General features: G+C 42.0%; 1 protein-coding gene across 1 annotated transcript in view; it reads right to left on the reverse strand.

The window, feature by feature from the left end:
• Positions 1 to 20,934, reverse strand: part of LOC136878952 (hexokinase type 2) — a 288,533-nt gene that overhangs the window by 171,934 nt on the left and 95,665 nt on the right. Inside the window, exon 2 of the mRNA XM_067152585.2 lies at positions 356 to 474. Coding sequence (XP_067008686.2) covers positions 356 to 451 — 96 coding nt within the window. The 5' untranslated portion in view covers positions 452 to 474. The remainder of the gene's footprint in view (positions 1 to 355; positions 475 to 20,934) is intronic.

A 20,934-nucleotide genomic window follows, 5' to 3' on the forward strand; every position in this document is an offset into this window, starting at 1 on the left:
GGACAGACTCCGTGAATTGAGAAGCTGACTTAGGCTGTAGCAGCAGTGATTCCCGGCTTGGATTCTCACCTTTATCTCTCTTTTACATGATACTTGCTCTGTCAAAACTTCTCCCAAGTATTTGAACTCGCGGTCTCTACTAAAGGATCGACCCCAACTGACAGCATCCGCAACTGTCTTCCTGTACTATCTTCTCTCCGAATAAACAGAGATATTACCTTACAAAATCCAAGATATTAATTATCATTTTATTAAATATGATATATCGGTTACTATTGGCATTAATCAATGCCAAAGTTGGTTCTTTATCAGTCAGTCGTTTAGCACTGAATCTGAAAACTGAAAGAAGTCTTACCTGCTGCAGTCTCCAGTTATCCTCGACTTGGAGAGGAGCGACTCTGATGGCGCTATCCAGGATGCGGATGATGTGGTCGTTGGGAACGGTCGCCATCGTTCAGCTACGTACAAGTGCACCTGAAACGACATTCGATCGAACAAGTTACACACAGATACAAACACGCTGAAGTGAAATGAACACATGACCGCCTCACAGCACTAGAACTGTGATGATTCTTGGCCTGCCAAGCGACCACTCTGTCCGGCTCCATGGTTCAAGGAGCCCTGGGTTCGATTCCCGGCCGAGACGGGGATTTTAACCTTAATTGGTTATTTCCACTGGCTTGGGGACTGGGTGTGTATGTCTTCCTCAAATAGAAAATAAACACAGAACAAGAAAAATAAGAAAATATCAGTAAAACAACAAAGTAAGAAAACTCTACTCTTCCCGAAGGCCTCCAGATTACAAGCTCAGCGTGACGAAACTCTCGGCCGTTTTTCTTGGCTCTCTATTCCGGGTTCGCTATCTCACCGTCAGATATCTCGTCAACAGTTCTCACGTAGGCTGAGTAGACCTCGAATCAGCCCTCAGATACAGGTAAAAATCCCTGACTTGACCAGGAATCGAAGACGAGGCCTACCGGTAAGAGACAGGCTCACTACCCGTAGACCGCAGGGCCAGAAAATGAACACGTACTTGTGGTAAATTTAAATGAAGGCAACATTTCTGTGACGTCACTCATCTGCCGAAGGATTAACGGATCTGAAAACAAATTCTAAAATTCCACCCAGATTTAGATGAAAACATTCACTATTTTAAGGATCCTATCCTAGAACTCCTCATTTCTATCAGAAAATGAAAACTGACAGCATGTTTCCGATCATTCGACCGGGTCAGAAAAATGAATGAAGCTCCCATCTAGTGGCGAGGATAGGAATTGTGGCGGCTGCCGAAGCTTGTCGCACTCCTCTGGGACAATGATTAATGACTGACAGATGAAATGAAATTATATTGTAGAGTATTACTACAATTGAAGATGACAGAGAAAACCAGAGTACCTCGAAAAAATCTGTCCCGCCTCCGTTTTGTCCAGCACAAATCTCATATGAAGCGACCTGGATTTGAACCACGAAGCACAGCGCTGAGAGGCCGGCGCGCTGCCACCTGAGCCACGGAGGCCAGCACGCCCTAGAATTTCAGCAAATTGAAGGGAGAAATGAGCAAATGAATGAGTCAATTACTGAATAAATTACAATGCATGAGTAAATTATTGCAATTAATGACAATTAATGACTGTGTGAACTATTTAACGAATGATAATTAATGAATTAATGTAGGCCCTAACAATTATTGGATGAATGACAATAGATGAATGTATCAGTTATTGAATTAATTGACAATTAATGCATTAGTTATTGAATTAATTGGAAGTTAATGCACTAGTTATTTAATTAATTGACAGTTAATGTATTAGTTATTGAATTAATTGGCAGTAAATGTATTAGTTACTGAATGAATTGACAGTTAATATATTAGTTATTGAATTAATTGAAAGTTAATGTATTAGTTATTGAATTAATTGACAGTTAATATATTAGTAATTGAATTAATTGACAGTTAATGTATTAGTTATTGAATTAATTGGCAGTTAATGTATCAGTTACTGAATTAATTGACAATTAATGTATTAGTTATTGAATTAATTGGAAGTTAATGCACTAGTTATTGAATTAATTGGCAGTTAATTTATTAGTAATAGAATTAATTGGCAGTTAATGTATTAGTTATTGAATTAATTGACAGTTAATTTATTAGTTATAGAATTAATTGGCAGTTCATGTATTAGTTATTGAATTAATTGGCAGTTAATGTATCAGTTATTGAATTAATTGACAATTAATGTATTAGTTAAGGAATTAATTGGCAGTTAATATATTAGTTATTGAATTAATTGACAGTTAATATATTAGTAATTAAATTAATTGACAGTTAATGTATTAGTTATTGAATTAATTGGCAGTTAATGTATCAGTTATTGAATTAATTGACAATTAATGTATTAGTTATTGAATTAATTGGAAGTTAATGCACTAGTTATTGAATTAACTGGCAGTTAATTTATTAGTTATAGATTTAATTGGCATTTAATGTATTAGTTATTGAATTAATTGGCAGTTAATGTATCAGTTATTGAATTAATTGACAATTAATGTATTAGTTAAGGAATTAATTGACAGTTAATATATTAGTTATTGAATTAATTGACAGCTAATGTATTAGTAATTGAATTAATTGACAGTTAATGTATTAGTTATCGAATTCATTGACAATTAATGTATTAGTTATTGAATTAATTGGAAGTTAATGCACTAGTTATTGAATTAATTGGCATTTAATGTATTAGTTATTGAATTAATTGGCAGTTAATGTATTAGTTATTGAATTAATTGACAATTAACGTATTAGTTATTGAATTAATTGGCAGTTAATGTATCAGTTATTGAATTGATTGACAATTAATGTATTCGTTATTGAATTAATTGGCAGTGGATGCATTAGTTATTGAATTAATAGACAGTTAATGTATTAGTTATTGAATTAATTAACAGTTAATATATTGGTTACTGAATTAATTGACAGTTAATGTATTAGTTATTGAATTAATTGGCAGTAAATGTATTAGTGCCGAGCTGAGTGGTAGGTTCGATCCTGGCTCAGTCCAGTGGTATTTGAAGGTGCTCAAATACGTCGTCCTTGTGTCGGTAGATTTACTGGCACGTAAGAGAACTCCTGCGGGACTGAATTCCGGCACCTCCGAAGACCATAAAAGTATTTAGTGGGACGTAAAGCCATTATTATTATTATTATTATTATTATTATTATTATTATTATTATTATTATTATTATTATTATTATTATTATTATTATTATTATTAATGTATTAGTTTTTGAATGAATGAACGAATGAAAATTAATAGATTAATACATGAATTATTGAATGAATGACAATGAATTAATGGGTGAATAACGGAATAAATAATAATGGCGTGTAGCCTCCGGAGAGTTGACGCCGTATACGTGACCTGCACGTCTGTGAGGATCAGGCCCTATCTAAGATGAATTCTACTGCTGAAGATGCCACAAACACCCAGCCACAGAGCCGTAGGAATTAACTAATGAAAGTTAAAATCTTCGAACCGCCCGGGAACCAAACCCGGGACCCCATGGACCAAATGCCAACATCCTAACTATTTAATAATAGATCTGAAAATTCAATAAATGTCAATTAATGAATAAATTATTGACTGAATGACAATTAATGTATCAGTTTTTGAATGAATGACAAAATGATGATTTAATGTTTAAATTATTGAGTGAGTGAATCAGTGAATGAATGAATGAATTATTGAGTTACTTCATCAGTCAGTTACTCGGCATTTCTCATCAAGTGAACTACGATTGAATTCCAACGAATGCATGCTGGATATTTAAAATGAAAGGTCACGTGCCTGTTATCGCGTCTCTACAATCACGCTATTAAAATATGCCGGGTTAGTAGCTCAGAGAATAGAAGCGCTGGCCTTCTGAGCCGAAGGTGAAGTGTTCGATCTCAGCTCAGTGTAGTGGCATTCTGGTGTCGATTGGTTTACATATAAAAGCACCTGGGAGACAAAACTCCTGCATCTCGGCGTCTTTAAAAACTGTACAACCAGTTAGTGGGATGTAAAACTAGTATTATTATTTTACATACCTACCTTCAATCTCGGAGTGGCGAGCCTTCCTCTTTCCCATAGTCCCCAGGTTCGTTTCCCAGCCAAGTTAGGGATTTTACCTCCATTTGAGGGCTGCTTCAAGATCTAGTCAGCCTACGTGTGAACAATAATACTGAAGAACTATCTGAAGGTGAAATACAGGCCGAGAGGATTCGTTCCGCTGACCACGCGTTTTCTCCTGACCTTCAGGCTTTCGGGCTGAAAAGCGGTCGCTTGGTAGGCCAAGGCCCGTCTGGGCTGCAGTGAGATGGGGTTTGATTGTTTGTTTATTCAATTAAATATAAGCCATTATTCATAACTATCCACCTCCGTAGTGTAATGGTTAACACTATTACCGGCCATCCTCAGAGGCACGGGTTTGATTCCCAGTATTGCCAGAAATTCAAGATTGGCAGGAGGGCTGGTAGAGTGTTGCCAGGTCTCCCGAAATTTCAGGAGATCTCCCGATTTTTTGCAACACACCAGAAAGCCCGAGAAAACAAAAATCTCCCGAAATTTCTTCTAATCCAAAGTTAAGGACAATTAAACATAATGATTAATGGTACATAATATATTTGTGCCGAAAAACACTTTCCTCATCTCAGTGCGTGACGTTTTATCGATAGCATCACTCGTTAGGTACTTCCCCGCATTCATTTTAGGCTCGAATTACGTAATCTCTCTTCTCATATTGAACTCAAAACTCAGGCTTGACTGCATCATTCAAAGGGAAATCCCCGACCCGCATATAGAATACAAAATCTGATTCCTGCTACGACTTCAAAATTGGCACACAATTTCTGAGCCTGGTAAATAACTACATCTACAGGAACAAGAAAAATAATAAGAAGAAGAATAAGAAGAAGAATGGAGTGGCCAGAGCGTACGGGTGAGTGAACTTGTTCTCATGATAAATTCATGTGACTATTGCATTCTTTAATTTAGTTGTGTACCGGGAGGTACATGAAGCGCCTTGAGGAATGCCATCTGATATACGAAGGTTGCAACAACTAGTGCAAAAAGTTTGAACTTTTCTCTACAGATGTCTCTACCAAAAAACATGTTATGCCCTCTAGTGTGAAGAGGAAGTATTAAAATCCTAAAGTAATTTTTTATTTTAAGGTTTCCTAAACTGAGTGGATTATCCTTTGTTTTTTGTTTGCTACACTTCTATTTCTTCCAGCCAACTTGAGATCTTGGCCAATAGAAAATTTTCTGTTTTTAATTTTCAACCAATAATCGTTTTCTTGTATCTATGTATTTATCCAATAAAATTTGGATGTGTGTCGGGCCTTAGCTCAGAGCTCTCTAGAACCTTCCTCTCGTGTATAAAAGCTGGCACTTTTTCGAGCCACTTTGTCTTACTGATCGTCCAGTCTACTGAGTGTGTGTTAATAGAGGAGACGTGGCGTCTCGACCATCATCGAGTATTCCACCAGATTAAGGTAATGGCAACCATTTTATAACTATGTGATAGCCTCTGAAAGCTAGCTTGAGGGGAAGGTTTCGAATCTTTAATAATGTAACCTTAGATTTCAGAAAATGTAAATTTATATTTCTAATGTAAATTCCAAACAAGTCAATAGAACTTAGCTGAAATTCGGGAGTAGAGAGTGTGTTACCCTCTCGCGTTCCCTATCAACTTGATTTTGAGGTGACTATGGTTTCGTAACCTGTTTTAGTTTGAAATCGTTGTAATTTAAATGTTCTCTCTATCTAGTCACCGCGGTAGTTTAGGCTTAGCCTCTGTAACTTCGGGCCAAAAGCACAAATAGGATTTTAATCTTTAATTGCAAATTTCAAGGAGTGCAAGTGTCCGCCTTCAAGTCATTTTGATTTTTGGGCCAGTAACTTTAGCCTGTAGTTTTTCCACAACGGCCCGGTAGAATGGGTACTCGAAACCCCTGTATCATTTCTGTTGTGCAAATAGGCAGACTGTTGAGCCTAGAAGACAGCTAACACGGTCTTGTTAAATGTAGGTTGGGCCTAGAGAGGCCTGCGAAGTGTAAATCTTACTGAGAGATGCTCTGGTTATAAATGTTAAAGTTGAAGGTTGCCTTGAGAAGGCTGTAAGAGTATAAGGTTTGGAGCGCAGTCTTCTAGATAAATTTATAGAGCATAGATGCTCTTTCTATGCACGCAGAGATGTTAATGTGAATATTGAATGGTGCCTTTTGGAAGGCGGTAACCCTGTGATCTCCTAGATAATTTTGTGGAGCAAAAGAGCTTAAGTAACATTTGTAAAATTGGGAGCTTTAACCTCAGATTGTTAATTGGCAATTTTTGTTGATTTTTCTGAATTTGTACCTAAGCTAACGAGCTAGTTCTGTACCTGAAATCTTATGTCACTGAGTGACTTGTTTTGTTAAAATTCAGCATCTGAACAAAAAATCAGCAGAAAAAGGAACATAGCTCTGATTTTAAAGTTTTAAATTAATCTTCTGATTGCCTCATTTAGACCCATTCATGCCCGCACCTTCCACCACGGTATCCCCGTAACAAGTTGTATTATAAAATTCCAGTGCTCGAGAAATTACCGACATTTTCATTAAAACACCCGAAATGTTTACGTACACTCTACCGTCTTATTTATCTCTAGACTAGGCAACACTGGGCTGGTATTTGGTTAAAATGGTACCGTACTTGCAGTTCACCTCCACTGAGTATGTGCTTGAAAAGAGCTGCACTACGTCGAGATGAGGACACGAGATTACTTTAGTATTAATAAGTCAGTAGCAAAGGTTTGATGAATTTGATAAAGAGGTACTTACAGCGAACCCGAAATTAAATACTGGGCAGATGAACTTTGCTACCAGTAGGCCTACTGAGGCATAAAACATATGCCACGAGCCTCTTGCCCATACCTCCACAACTGTAAAACGCTATGTTCCCATACTGCACCCACCCAGTACATGTGCAGTAGGAGGTATCATACGTCAGACAATAAGCTATTCGCCACTTTTAAAATACCAAGCGCTCCGTAGCTATCACAACCTGACACGAACGAACAAGCTGTCTTAGAGCTCTGTTGGTCGCTTGTCATCGTGGTAAGTTTATCTTGAGCAGAACAGAAAAACTACACTTAAAGTAACCTACAAGGCATTATCACTGTCGAAAAATAGCCGAACACTTCAGCCATTAAAGAAACTATTTAGCACATGAATCAGTTATCAATCCTGTATAAGAATATCAGGAATTTCCACTAATCACAGCTGCCTATCGCCACCAGAATATTATCATTTTCCTTCTACTGCCTTCATTTTATCGCACGTGCGTGGATTTGCTTTATGAAAAAAAGAGTCATCAGAATAGCGCACTGAAACATCTTTATAGGTTCTTTGAATTATCTTCAAAAATACCACTGCCTTCGTGACGTACAGGCCGTACTGTAGCTGCGATGACGTCACGCAAAGAGGCGAACAGTTTCCTCCGTCCGACCCGCGCAATGCAAGCACATTATACGAACTGTACCTTGCACTTAAGAAATATTCCTGAATATCTTAATATAACAGGTGAGATCATTAACACATATAATCGTTTCATATGTCGTGATTAGGTCTATGTAATTTTAGGAGAAGTAGACTTAAAATGTGATCAAAGTGGTCGGTGCATAAAGATAGATTTACTCGCCCATGTACACAGCAAATCATAAGTTTTTGACACCATACCTCTAGATGATCATAAAGAGAGTGCAGCTTTCGTCGATTTCTTTTCTTGAAACTTCTGCCATGGAGCTTAAGTGCGGCCAGTATCCAATATTCGGGAGATAGTGGGTTCGAACCCCACTGTCGCCAGCCCTGAAGGTGGTTTTCCGTGGTTTCCCATTTTCACACCAGGAAAATGCTAGGGCTGTACCTTAATTAAGGCCACGGCCGCTTCTTTCCCATTCCTAGCCCTTTTCTGTCCCATTGTCACCATAAGACCTATCTCTGTCGGTGTGACGTAAAGCCACTTGCAAAAAAAAAAAAAAGAAAATGGAGCTTCTGGAACTATCCTTCAATAAATTAAGTTGCGTTGCTTGTGACACCTATACACTGTTTCTTCTTGCAAGTTGCTTTACGTCGCACCGACACAGATAGGTCTTATGGCGACGATAGGACAGGGAAGGGTTAAGAGTGGGAAGGAAGCGGCCGTGGCCTTAATTAAGGTACAGCCCCAGCATTTGCCTGGTGTGAAAATGGTAAACCACGGAAAACCATTTTCAGGGCTGCCGACAGTGGGGGGGGGGGGGGTGGCATTTAAATTGTTTACAGTGTATGTGTAATAATGCCAAAATCATTTAAAAGAAGGTTGGGTTTTATAAGCTGCATTTAGTTCTACAGTTTAGACTGTGTTTTGCTTTTACTTCACAGGTTCTCATTATTACCTAACTCAAGAAATAATATAATGTAGGTTCACTCGATTACTGATCACTTGGCTTACATTGAGTCTTGTTCTGTATCAACAATAAAACGCACTGCAATAAAAAAAAGCAAGAAAAAAGGCAAAAAAGTGAAACTCACCATCAGCTCGGAAAAATGAGTGAACTCGTAATAAACTTAGTTACATTTTCGTTTAGGATTGTCACCTTCCATCTTCACTCGAAGAAAATGAAATTATTGGTGTATAGTCTCATGTATAGCCTAGTTGGATTTTCATCGTGTGCACATAACGTCTTGTAATTGTGGCAATTTATTTAAATTCGCAACACATTATATTTCCACCAAAATGTGCTATGCGGTAACAATTCAGTGAATAAATTCCACGAGAAGTATTACGTCCTTTTACTTTTCCTTACTCGCCACGTGAAAATAACATACCCAACCTAAACTAGGAAGTCTCAATATTTCAATAAGAGCTGTTTACGTAAATCCTAATGTTATAAATATAGATAACAGGCATGCAATATACTTATAAATGTAGGTCTGTCTTTAGACAGCCACAATGCATGCTCTCAATCACTATGTATTACATTCGCAAATACTCCTCATAACATTCGTTCAGCCACCCTATTCGATCAGCTGACGGGCTTGGCGCGTTTTCTATAGTACGGCCTGTTTATTACGAAGGCAGTGATAATACATTTGACCACAGAGCGCGCAGCCAATAGGACGTAGCTGTACTTCTGATAAAGCAGCTGCCATATTGTCAGGCTGCAGCCCAAAGATTTTAAACGGAGAAATAAAACAGGATACAAGGTGTCTGGGTATAAGGTAGAATAATATAAAATTGAATAACTTGAGAAATAATGGAGATATTTATTGGCGGTTTGTTTCTACAACTAGGATAACTCAAAATGTTTTATGTGTTCGCTTGCGGTGGCGCTGGTACCACATGTGCGTAACTGCATTGTTCATGAGAAGCGCGCCAGTAACCTTGTGGACTCCACAGCAGGTGTTCTGTGTGCTTTCGCTCGCGGAGATAAAATCCGTTACACTAGTACAACTTAGATTTAGGCGTGAGTATGGACTGTTACCAACTGATGATGATCCCACTTACGTAACAATCGTGAAATGGGACAGGCGCCTTCGATAATCTGGGACTTTGCTGTCGATGTCGGGCCGCCACGCCAAGCACGCAATTTCAGAGGCTACTGTTGATTTAATCCGCGAGTCCTTCAAGCGGAGCCCTCGTAACTCAATTCGACAAGCAGGTAGGCAGTTACAGTTACCTCGTTCGACAGTACACGATGTTGTCCACAAAAGGTTGCGCCTACGGGCGTACAAACTCCAGCTTCGTCAGAAAATCAAACTTCAGGACAGGCCGCTACGGAAAGCATTCGCGGAGACAGTTCTGGCAAAAATTGATGGAAACGAGGCATTCCTCGATTCGGTCTGTTTCTCGGACGAGGCTACATTCCATATTACCGGCACGGTAAACTAGCACAATTGCCGCATATGGGGATCTAAACTCCTCCGTGTAGTGATAGAGTTGGAACGGGATTCTCCGTAAGTGAATGTGTGGTGTGGATTGTTGAAGGACAGGGTTATTGGCCCATAATCCTTCGCGGAGCCTAGAGTTAATGGAACACGTTACCTAGACATGTTGGAGCAGTATGTTGTGCCACAACTTCCTCGTGACGTGATCTTTCAGCAAGATGGTGCACCATGCCATTATGCGGAAGTTGTGAGGAATTTCTTGAATCGTGAGTTCCCAGATCGCTGGATTGGGAGGGGTAGTCCATCAATTGCTTGGCCCCCTAGAAGCCCCGACATTACGCCACTTGATTTTTTCCTGTGGAGGTTTGTCAAGAATCAAGTGTACCAGACACCAGTTTGTGACCTACCAGATCTGCGTCATCGCATTTGTGCAGCTATCGCAAATGTTACGCATACAATGCTGCAGAACACTCGGAGAGAAGTGGAATACCGATTAGATGTCTGTCGCACCACAAATGGTGGGCATATCGAGGTTCATTAGGTATGTAAACAAACATTTTGAGTTACCCTACTTGTAGAAACAACCCGCAAGTAAATATCTCCTCTACTTCTCAAGTAATTATATTTTATATTATTATACCTTTAACCCGGACTCCTTGTATTTTCCTGCTCAAATTTTTACAGGTTGCTTTACGTCGTACCGACACAGATGGATCTTATGGCGACGATGGGATAGGAAAGGACTAGGAATGGAAGGGAAGCAGCCGTGATCTTAATTAAGGTACCAGCATTTGCCTGGTGTGAAAATGAGAAACCACGGAAAACCATTTTCAGGGCTACCGACGGTGGTGTTCGAACCCAATATCTCCTAAATGCGAACTTACAGCTGCGGGCTCCTAACCGCACAGCCAACTCGCTCAGTTTTCGTACTGAAAGTTTTGCTCTCTGAACATGACGTGACGAAATTACATACCTGATTCGCTTTTACTCATTTAATGTCCACCTCCGTAGTGGAACGTTTAGCGCAATTAGCTGCCGCCCAAGGGGCCCGAGTTCGATTCCCGGTACTGCCATACATTTACGAATGCAGCTCACCTCCACTTGGAGTGTGACTGAAAAAATCTGCACCACCTCACGAAGAGGAAACAAATTTACGTATTTAATTTCATAGTTATTCGCTAAATAATGAAATAATCCAAATTCTCTCAAGATAAATTCTAGAGATCTTGTATTACTAAGGACAGAGTTGGAAATCGAACTCAGGACCTCCAGCACTGTCTTCATACTAACACCACGAAGGCGAATTTGAAATCTATTTCACTCATATATCTTCTTCTTTTTCTCTGTCCCGTGTCACTGGCCTTTCTTCATTTGGGTCTTTTCCTCGGTACTTCGCAATTTCCCTGACAATCTGATATCAATTCATCCATGAACGTCCCATTCTTCTACTTTCCTCATGTCTAATCTAAACCACTTGTTTAGATTTCCTGTTAGCATTCGTACGCACCAGGTGACCAAACTATTTGAGTGACTTCTGGTCAATATCGTCCATTACAGCCCCCAAGCTCTTCTCTTATACCTTTCTTCCGTATTCCATCTCTCCTAGTCTTTCTGACAACTTGACGCACGTATTTCATTTCCGAGCTTGTTACTCTGCTGTCATACTTCTTTCCTCTAGTTTAAGTCTCTGATCCGTACCAGAAAGTAAATAGGAACACAGTCTTATAGTTCTGAAGCTGGATCTATAACGCTTCTTTCTCGTTGACTACGTTCTGACTCAGCTGGTAATAGATGACATTGGCTTTCTGAACTCTGTTATTAAGTTCATGTTCATGTTCGATCTTAGCATCTTCAGAATCAACGACGGACTTGCTCCAGTTATTCTGCCTTCTAGTTGATGTTGATATCGTCTTCCTTGCCTCCCACCTCCATCACTTCGCTCTCCCTATTCTACGCGTTGGCTGAATGGTCAGCGTACTGGCTTTCGGTTTAGAGGGTCCAGGGTTCGATTCCAGGCCAGGTCGGGGATTTAAACCTTCATTGGTGAATTCCAATGGCTCGGGGGTTGGGTGTTTGTGCTGTCCCCAACATCCCTGCAACTCCAACACCACACACAAAACTATTCTCCACTACAATAACACGCTGTCACCTACACTTGGCAGATGCTGCCTACCCTCATCGGAGAGTCAGCTTTACAAGGAGTGCACTCCGCTAGAAATAGCCACACGAAATTATTATTATTATTATTATTATTATTATTATTATTATTATTATTATTATTATTATTATTATTATTATTATTATTATTATTACCCGCGTACCTCATTCTTCAAGCTACTCTATTACTGCCTACTGTAGATCTTGAGGATTAACTAGCCTAAGCCCATGACATTACAGCCGTTGAAAGGCCTTGGCCTACCAAGCGACCGCTGTTCAGCCCGAAGGCTTGCAGTCGTGTGGTCAGCACGACGAATCCTCTCGGTCGTTATTCTTTGCTTTCTAAACCGGGAGATCTTGAGGTTTACTGTTAATTAAGACAATGCCATCTACATAGACCAAGCTCTGCAGGTATAGAAGGTACAGTATAACTGTCAGCTGACCACTTTCAATTTCTTTGTTCTTCTTTTAAATTCACTTGATCCATGAAAATGATCCTCTGTTTTGTAAGGATCACCGGCCCAAATTCGACGTCAAAACATTGAAAACTGAAAAATATGCCTCTTTGAAACTATGTCTATCTGAACGGGTCAAGCATTGGAGTTATATCCTAACAATTGTTCAATTAGAGTACCGAGCTGGGTTTTTTTTTGCTTTACGTCGCACCGACACAGATAGGTCTTATGGTTACGATGCGACAGGAAAGGCGTGGGAAGGAAGCGGACGTGGCCTTAATTAAGGTACAGCCCCAGCATTTGCAAGGTGTGAAAATGGGAAACCGCGGAAAACCATCTTCAGGGCTGCCGACAGTGGGGATCGAACCCACTATCTCCCGGATGCAAGCTCACAGCTGCGCGACTCTAACCGCACTGCCAACTCGTCCGGTACCGAGCTAGTTGGTTACACGGTTCGGGTCACGTAGCTGTGACCTTGTGTTCTGGAGATAGTGGGTTCGATCCCCACTGTCGGCAGCCCTGAAGATGGTTTTCCATAGTTTCTCATTTTCACGCCAGGGAAGTGCAGGGGCTGTGCTTCAGTTAAGGCCACCAATCCTACCACTTTCCCATCCTTGCCTCGGCGAAAACCTTCGATGTGTTAGTACGACGTTAAATCAGTTACAAAAGGAAGCCGAATGGGCTGCATAGGAGAGACAACTGCAAATTTATCCGCAAATACGTCTCTCGCGATGGAATGTTACATATTCATCTCAAACATCCTCCGGAAGTATTCCACTACGAACTTCCAATATCTCTCCAAATCCGACGATCTTTGAAATTGTACATCAAAATCTATCGTTTATGATCACTAGCTTTGGAATGCTCGTTTACATACTACTACTACTACTACTACTACTACTACTACTACTACTACTACTGTTATTGGTTTTAGGTCCCACTACCTATTTTTACGGGTTTTAGAGACGCTGAGGTGCCGGAATTCTGTCCCACAAGAGTCACTTTATGTGCCGGTGAATCTACCGATACGAGACTGTCGTATTCGGACCTGCCAATTTCGAGTCAGAAGGCCAGCCCTCTACCGTACAAGCTACTCAGTCCGACTCGTTCACTCGTTCACATCCACGGACTGCGGTACAGGCGCACTAGAAGTTCCCACGTCATAGTCGACACGGGCTTCTTCCTCTCTCTCTCTCTCTCTACGCCTTCTGCACCTGTCAGCTTTGGTAAGTTTGGACTTGTTACCTTTGTCTCGACGTGCTCTATTGTTTGCTATCCGTCGCTTGTATCGCCCATCCCATCTGCACTTCACAAGCCTGGACATTGTGAATTTCCTCTCTTCTCCCAAATTCGCTCGCAATTCTTTCTTTCAATTTAATCTCACGACTGCTCAATTGAAATTGTATCAATCACATCTCTGTGAGCGTTCTATCCCTTCGCATTCTTGCGTCGGCTGCCACGCGACCCGCCAATTCCTGCCTTAACTTTCCCCCTCCGCGTTTCGCCAGATGACGTGACACGCTCCAAATCAAGGTCACGTTGGATACACTGATCCTTCGCCTGTCAATCTTCATTTATTCATTGGAATGTGTTGAGTAGCTTAATAATTATGGCAGTGACAAAAATTCGCCGAAAAATGTGTATGTCTTCTGAGATGACACCCTCTAGTACTGGACCGAAGCTATAAATATCTACAGTACGCCAAAAAACAAAAAACCCAGCTCGATAGCTGCAGTCGCTTAAGTGCGGCCAGTATCCAGTATTCGGGAGATAGTAGGTTCGAACCCCACTGTCGGCAGCCCTGAAAATGGTTTTCCGTGGTTTCCCATTTTCACACCAGGCAAATGCTGGGGCTGTACCTTAATTAAGGCCACGGTCGCTTCCTTCCCACTCCTAGTCCTTCCCCGTCCCATCGTCGCCATAAGACCTATCTGTGTCGGTGCGACGTAAAGCAAAAAAAAAAAAAAAAAGACGTAGTAGGCTGTACTAGGTTCAGCACTTGGATTTATTTCCGTGAAATGTTTGTCGTAAATTGTAGTTAGAAATAATGCCCGGCTCCATGGCTAACTGGTTAGTGTGCTGGCCTTTGTTCCCAGGGGTCCCGATTTCGGGAATTTTAACCATCATTGGTTAATTTCGCTGTCTCGGGGGCTGGGTACATGTGTCGTCTTCATCATCATTTGGTCCTCATCAGGACGCGCAGGTCGCCTACGGGAGTCAAATCAAAAGACCTGCACCTGGAGAGCCGAGAACATATCCTCGGACACTCCCGGCACTAAAACCATACGCCATTCCATTCCAATAGAAATAATAAACAAGCTGACTTTTTTCCCATCCGACTCTTTGCCTCAATAGTCAGCTTTCAGTGCAGAGGGTCTCGAGTTCGATTTCCGGACGGGTCGGGGATTTTAATCGCGTCTGATGAATTATTCTGGCTTTGGGATTGGGTGTTTGTGTTTGTCCCACCACTTTCCTCTGCATATTCAGACAACTCTACCACCTACCACAGAAACACGCAATAGTGATTACATCCCTCCACATATAGTTGGCGTCAGGAAGGGCATTCGGCCGTAAAATAGGGCTAAATCCACATATGTTTGACACAATTCGCAACTGCGACCCTACAGATGTGGGAAAAGCGGTAGAAGAGGAAGAAGAGACAAGCTGTTCACAGCGTTCTCTGTATTCTTTTTTTCTTAGCATCACTGCAGGCTCAAATTTCCGCCGCTCATGTAGGCCTTTACCCAGTTACTAGCAGATCTGAACATTTTTTTTGTAAAGTATTCCAAAATTCGTCAATATTCGGTCACAAATGGGAGGCCATCTTCTGATGACGTCATGTGAATTACATCAGCTACCGCCGTCACATCCTGTACATCGCCCTGTTGCTTCCAATTCCCACATACAGAATGGTCGGAAGCAACGCGTATCGAGTATATGAGTGATAGAGGGTTGGTCATATTGGTAAATGATTTAGAAGAAAGTTCGATATCTCACGTCACTATTAATTCAAGACCGACACCAATCCTCAGACTTTAATGCTACTCTCGATCGTTCAAAGATGGCGAATCGAGTAGCCAGATATGTTGGAAACGTGGGTTTGTTTTGGTTTGTTGTTATCGTATGTAATCGGTGTAATTTCATGAACGTTGACGATAAATGTTACCACGTGAGCTGTCCCGTCTGTTACTTAAAAATCTATGCAAATAACATTGAATATTTTAGATAATTTTGGAGTGGTCTGTAAAGTTGGTGTTTTACATAAAGTATGATTTCTTATTAACATTAACATCATACTATAACAAGTAGCTTATGTCTTTTGGTAACGGACGGGACAGTTGATATGGAATTACTCAAATACACTCGCTGGAACGATAGGTACCGACTTTTGGTCTTGAGCATGGGGGCAAGGGTGAAAATATCAAATATTCTTACGGGAGAAATGCCACTATATGTATGGGGCAAGTGCTCCAGTGGAGTCGGCACCTATGGTTGGAACTTGTCGCTGTTGGTGTCCTGAATTTCATCCTGAACCTTATGGCAACCCCTACTCAAGCCGGTCATACGCCATGTGCAGATTTATCAACACCGCCTCGCAAAGCCCATTTTAATTCGCCCGCGAAGCGATCTGATTCACTAACTTCAGCAGCTGTTAAATGACAACGACCAGATATATCGATTCTTATTTTGAAATTGTTTATCAGTATGACCAACCCTCTAGCTTTCATATACCCGGTTTACGTTGTATATAACACTTTTCGAATATACAGTAATCACATGTTGCGTTATATGAAAACCGTCGCATCGATTTTTCACCGACCCCTCCCCTGACCAGAAACGGGGGGGGGGGAGTTTCTCACTTTGCAGCGTGACTTCGCAACCATTGTTCCACTTAGATGTGTGACAAACGGTTTGTTTAACTGCTACATCTGTCACTGCTCCAATAAAGTAACTGTGAAAAGTAACAGTTTAAAATAACGTCCAACGATACTCAGCTTTTATTGGTCACGGCTTCAAGCTTGTCTCCTTACAGCCGTGTTGCGAAGTCCAATGCATTCACTCGCACATGCGCGCACGCATCACTACACTGTTGAAAGTCGGTGCAGCAAAACACGCATTCCTATTAGCTATAAAATTAACGGGAGGCAGACAACGGATGAAATGAGAAGACAAGATAGCGTGTTTTCTGAAATCTAGAGGAGTGAGTTTGACAATGCTCCGATCAAGGATAGAAGACAAGAAAACTTGATTATCTGTCTGCCAAACCTCGACACAAACCAGTACAAGAGGATCGATTAACTAAAATGAAGTAATGTTATCTATAATATCGATACTGATATGGAAAGTCAGCATACTAATATTTATTTATGGTACAAGAAAAATTATACAGCTGAAACTTATAATAATATTATAATGCAGGTAGCCCTGCGCGATGTCTAAGTAAACGATTACCCCTGAGCAGCTCAATATGTCATAACAGTTTACACTTTAGTCATCAAATGACAGCATTAAACAAATACACTATAGAGTATATTATAGACTATAGGGTAGGGCCTATTTGATTTACAGCAATCTTCTACGAAAGCGCTCTCACTTGGAAGACATGCGTACTATCTGAACTCTCAACGTCACATTCTGTGTCTGTAAACTGCTTCTAGTGACAGTTCCCACTTCCCAGTTACTGTTTTCCCTAGTACGTTATTCTGGTAACCTGTTATTTTTTGTCCTCGTTACATTTGTAAAAGCGACAGGCATTTAACTGTGACAAAGTAACTGCTACGTTATTTTTCAGCCATCTCTAGTTCCCCTAGTTGAGTACGGCATTGCTTCCATTTTCTCGTCTCGGGCTCATCACCTCCACTTCTCCTATCCGATCTCCCTTGGTCAACACTTATTCTTTTCCGACCCCGGCGGTGTTAGGATTGCGAGGCCTCGGGAGTCTTTAACTTTCCCGCCGTTCGCGGCCCTTGTATTTCTTTTGCCCATAATATTCTTCAAAGTACCAGGCCTGCTCCACTGTTTCCCTCTGGTTATTGTTAATATAAGATGGTCGCCGAGTTGTACTTCCTCGTAAAACAATAATCACCACCACAAGAACCCCGACCACATTTGAATTACGTTTCATCTCAAAGAAATGTTCGATCAAAGGTGACCTTGAGCTGACATTAGGTAGTCCGGAACGGGAGTATCTGATGTAATAATCTAGTCAATGAAAACAGTGGCGTGCCGAGCGAATTGGCCGTGCGGTAAGATGCGCGCAGCTGTGAGCTTGCATTCGGGAGATAGTTGGTTCAAACCCCACTGTCGGCATCCCTTAAGATGGTTTTCCTTTGTTACCATTTTCACACCAGGCAAATGCTGGGGCTGTGCCTTAGTTAAGGCCACGACCGCTTCCTTCCCACTCCTAGCGCTTTTCCATCCCATCGTCACCATAAGACCTATCTGTGTCGGTGCCTGGTGTGAAAATGAGAAACCATGGAAAACCCTCTTCAGAACTGCTGACGGTGGCGTTCAAACCCACCATTTCCTGAATGCAAGCTTACAGCTGCGCGCCCCCTAACAGCACGGCCAACTCGCTTGCTGCTAAATAATGTGATGTGTTGAGCATTCGCAGCCGGCCCCAGGGTGTAGGGGTAGCGTGCCTGTCTCTTACCCGGAGGCACCGGGCTCGATTCCCGGCCAGGTCAGGGATTTTTACCTGTATCTGAGGGCTGGTTCGAGATCCACTCAGCGTACGTGATTATAATTGAGGAGCTATTTGACGGTGAGATGGCGGCCCCCGTCTAGAGAACCAAGAATAACGGCCGAGAGGATTCGTCCTGCCGACCACACGACACCTCATAATTTGCAGGCCTTCGGGCTGAGCAGCGGTCGCTTAGTAGGCCATGGTCTTCTGGGGTGTTGCGCCGAGGGGTTTGATTTGCTTGGGCATGCGCAGAAATAAAAAATGAAATGGCGTATGGCTTTTAGTGCTGGGAATGTCCGAGGACAAGTTCGGCTCGCCAGATGCAGGTCTTTCGATTTCACGCCGTAGGCGTAAGCCCGTAGGCGACCTGCGTATCGTGATGAGGATGAAATGATGATGAAGACGACACATATACCCAATCCCCGTGCCAGCGAAATTAACCAATTATGGTTAAAATTCCCGATCCTGCCGGGAATCGAACCCGTGACCCCTGTGGCCAAAGGCCAACACGCTAACCATTTAGCAATGGAGCCGGACTGCGCAGAAATGTGATACAATGTATTGAAACTGTGACGAATATCACGTGTGTAGAACAGGCTGATGAACTGAACATGTGCGAAACTCACCACGTGCACGAATTTATCAACGTAACAGAAGCTACCGAACTTAGTTAGGATCGCAGCTTTTTTATTATTATTATTATTATTATTATTATTTTATTTTATTGCTACTGGTTTAACGCCGTCCGACTCGTTGGCTGAATGGTCAGCGTACTGACCTTCGGTTCAGAGGGTCCCGGGTTCGATTCCCGGCCGGGTCGGGGATTTTAATCGCTTCTGATTAATTCTTCTGGCTTGGGGACTGGGTGTTTGTGTCCGTCCCAACACTCTCCTCCTCATATTCACACAACACACTACACTACCAACCACCACAGAAACACGCAATAGTGATTACATCCCTCCATATAGGGTTGGCGTCAGGAAGGGCATCCGGCCGTAAAACAGGGCCAAATCCACATGTGCGACACAGATCGCAACCGCGACCCCACAGGTGTGGGAAAAGCGGTAGGAAAAGAAGAAGAAGAAGAAGATTGCTACTGGTTTAACGCCGCACTAACTCACTGAAGGTTTTCGGCGACGGAAGGATGGGAGGGCTAGGATTGGGACGGAAGCACTGGTGGCCTTAATTAAGGTACAGTCCCAGCATTTGCCTGGTGTGAAAACGAGAAACCACGGACAACGTGTAATCGCCTGCACCATTGAGGTCAGCATATGGAATTAAGGAGGATTCTCTTTCTCCGGCATAGAGGAATTGAAGAAAATCCTTTCGTATGGCAGCCACAGATAATTATTCAAACGCCCGAAGGATCTATCTGAAGCTTGATCTCTTAATTTCTATTTTTAAAAATGCTTTACGTCGCACCGACACAGATAGGTCTTATGGCGACGATGGGGTAGGAAAGGTCTAGGTGTAGGAAGCAAGCAGCCGTGGCCTTAATTAAGGTACAGCCCCAGCGTTTGCCTGGTGTGAAAATGGGAAACCACGGAAAACCATCTTCAGGGCTGCCAACAGTGGGGTTCGAACTCGCTCGGTTCTTAATTCTCTCGTGCTACTGTACGTGTCCTTGTGAATTCCTTGCACTAGTCTCTGCCTAGTTTAATTGGAATCAGATGTTCTTCAAGTGTCCTCCAGACTTTAGTTCATTTTCTGAATTTATTTGTACTTCAAGTTTTGGTCATCGCTCCTCATGACAGAGTCAAGTAGTCTGTAACGAGTTCTGATTGATTAAACTGTTGCTTGAGAGGTCACATGGTCTCTGTGATGTAACCAATAGACACTCAGCCAATCAATGATCTAACTTCATAATAAGCATCCTTCGTTTGTTTCATCGATGTGTATTCTTGTTTGCACCAACAAGATGTGATGCTCAGAGACATTAGCCTCCAGCCAATGGCGGAATATGTAACTATGTGTTGTTTCTGTCCGCAGTATGAATTGTCAGCGATGTGTGACCTTCGGTTCATAGTAGTTACCCAAACCTGAATTTTGGTGGCCTATTCAGTGCCCCCACCCCCCGCTAGTTCAGAGGTCCTGATTAGGCATTCTAAGTCACAGTTTACTTGCGTCAGAAGCCCCATTTTCTTTCGGGTATTTCTCTAGCCAACAGCACGAGGCTACCCATCCAAGTGGTTAACACGCCGAATACGGAGCAAGTGGTCGCGCGGTTTGGGTCACGTAGCTATCAGCTTGCAGTCGGGAGGTATTGAGTTTGAACCCCACTGTCGGCAGTCCTGAAGATAGTTTTCCGTGGTTTCCCATTTTCACACCAGTCAAATGCTGGGGCTTTACCCTAATTAAGGCCATGATTGCTTCCTTCTCGCTCCTAGCCCCTTTCTATCCCATCCTCACCATAAGACCTATCTGTGTCGGTGCGACGTAATCCGAATTGTATCCACGCCGAACGTTGCTTAACTTCTGATATACCGGTACCACGGAATCCATTGTTCCAATATTCCTCGCCGGTTATCTCTGTTTAAAAAGACCGAAATTAATTTGGGTGAAGGTCCGCCTCCGTAGCGTAACGGTTAGTTTCATTAGCTGCCGTCCTTGGGGACCCGGATTCGATTCCCGGTACTGACAAAAAATTAAGAATGGCAGGAGGGCTGGTATGTAGTTAAAATGGAACACG

Source organism: Anabrus simplex, chromosome 8 (assembly GCF_040414725.1).
Source record: "Anabrus simplex isolate iqAnaSimp1 chromosome 8, ASM4041472v1, whole genome shotgun sequence".
In the NCBI taxonomy this organism is placed as follows: domain Eukaryota; kingdom Metazoa; phylum Arthropoda; class Insecta; order Orthoptera; family Tettigoniidae; genus Anabrus; species Anabrus simplex.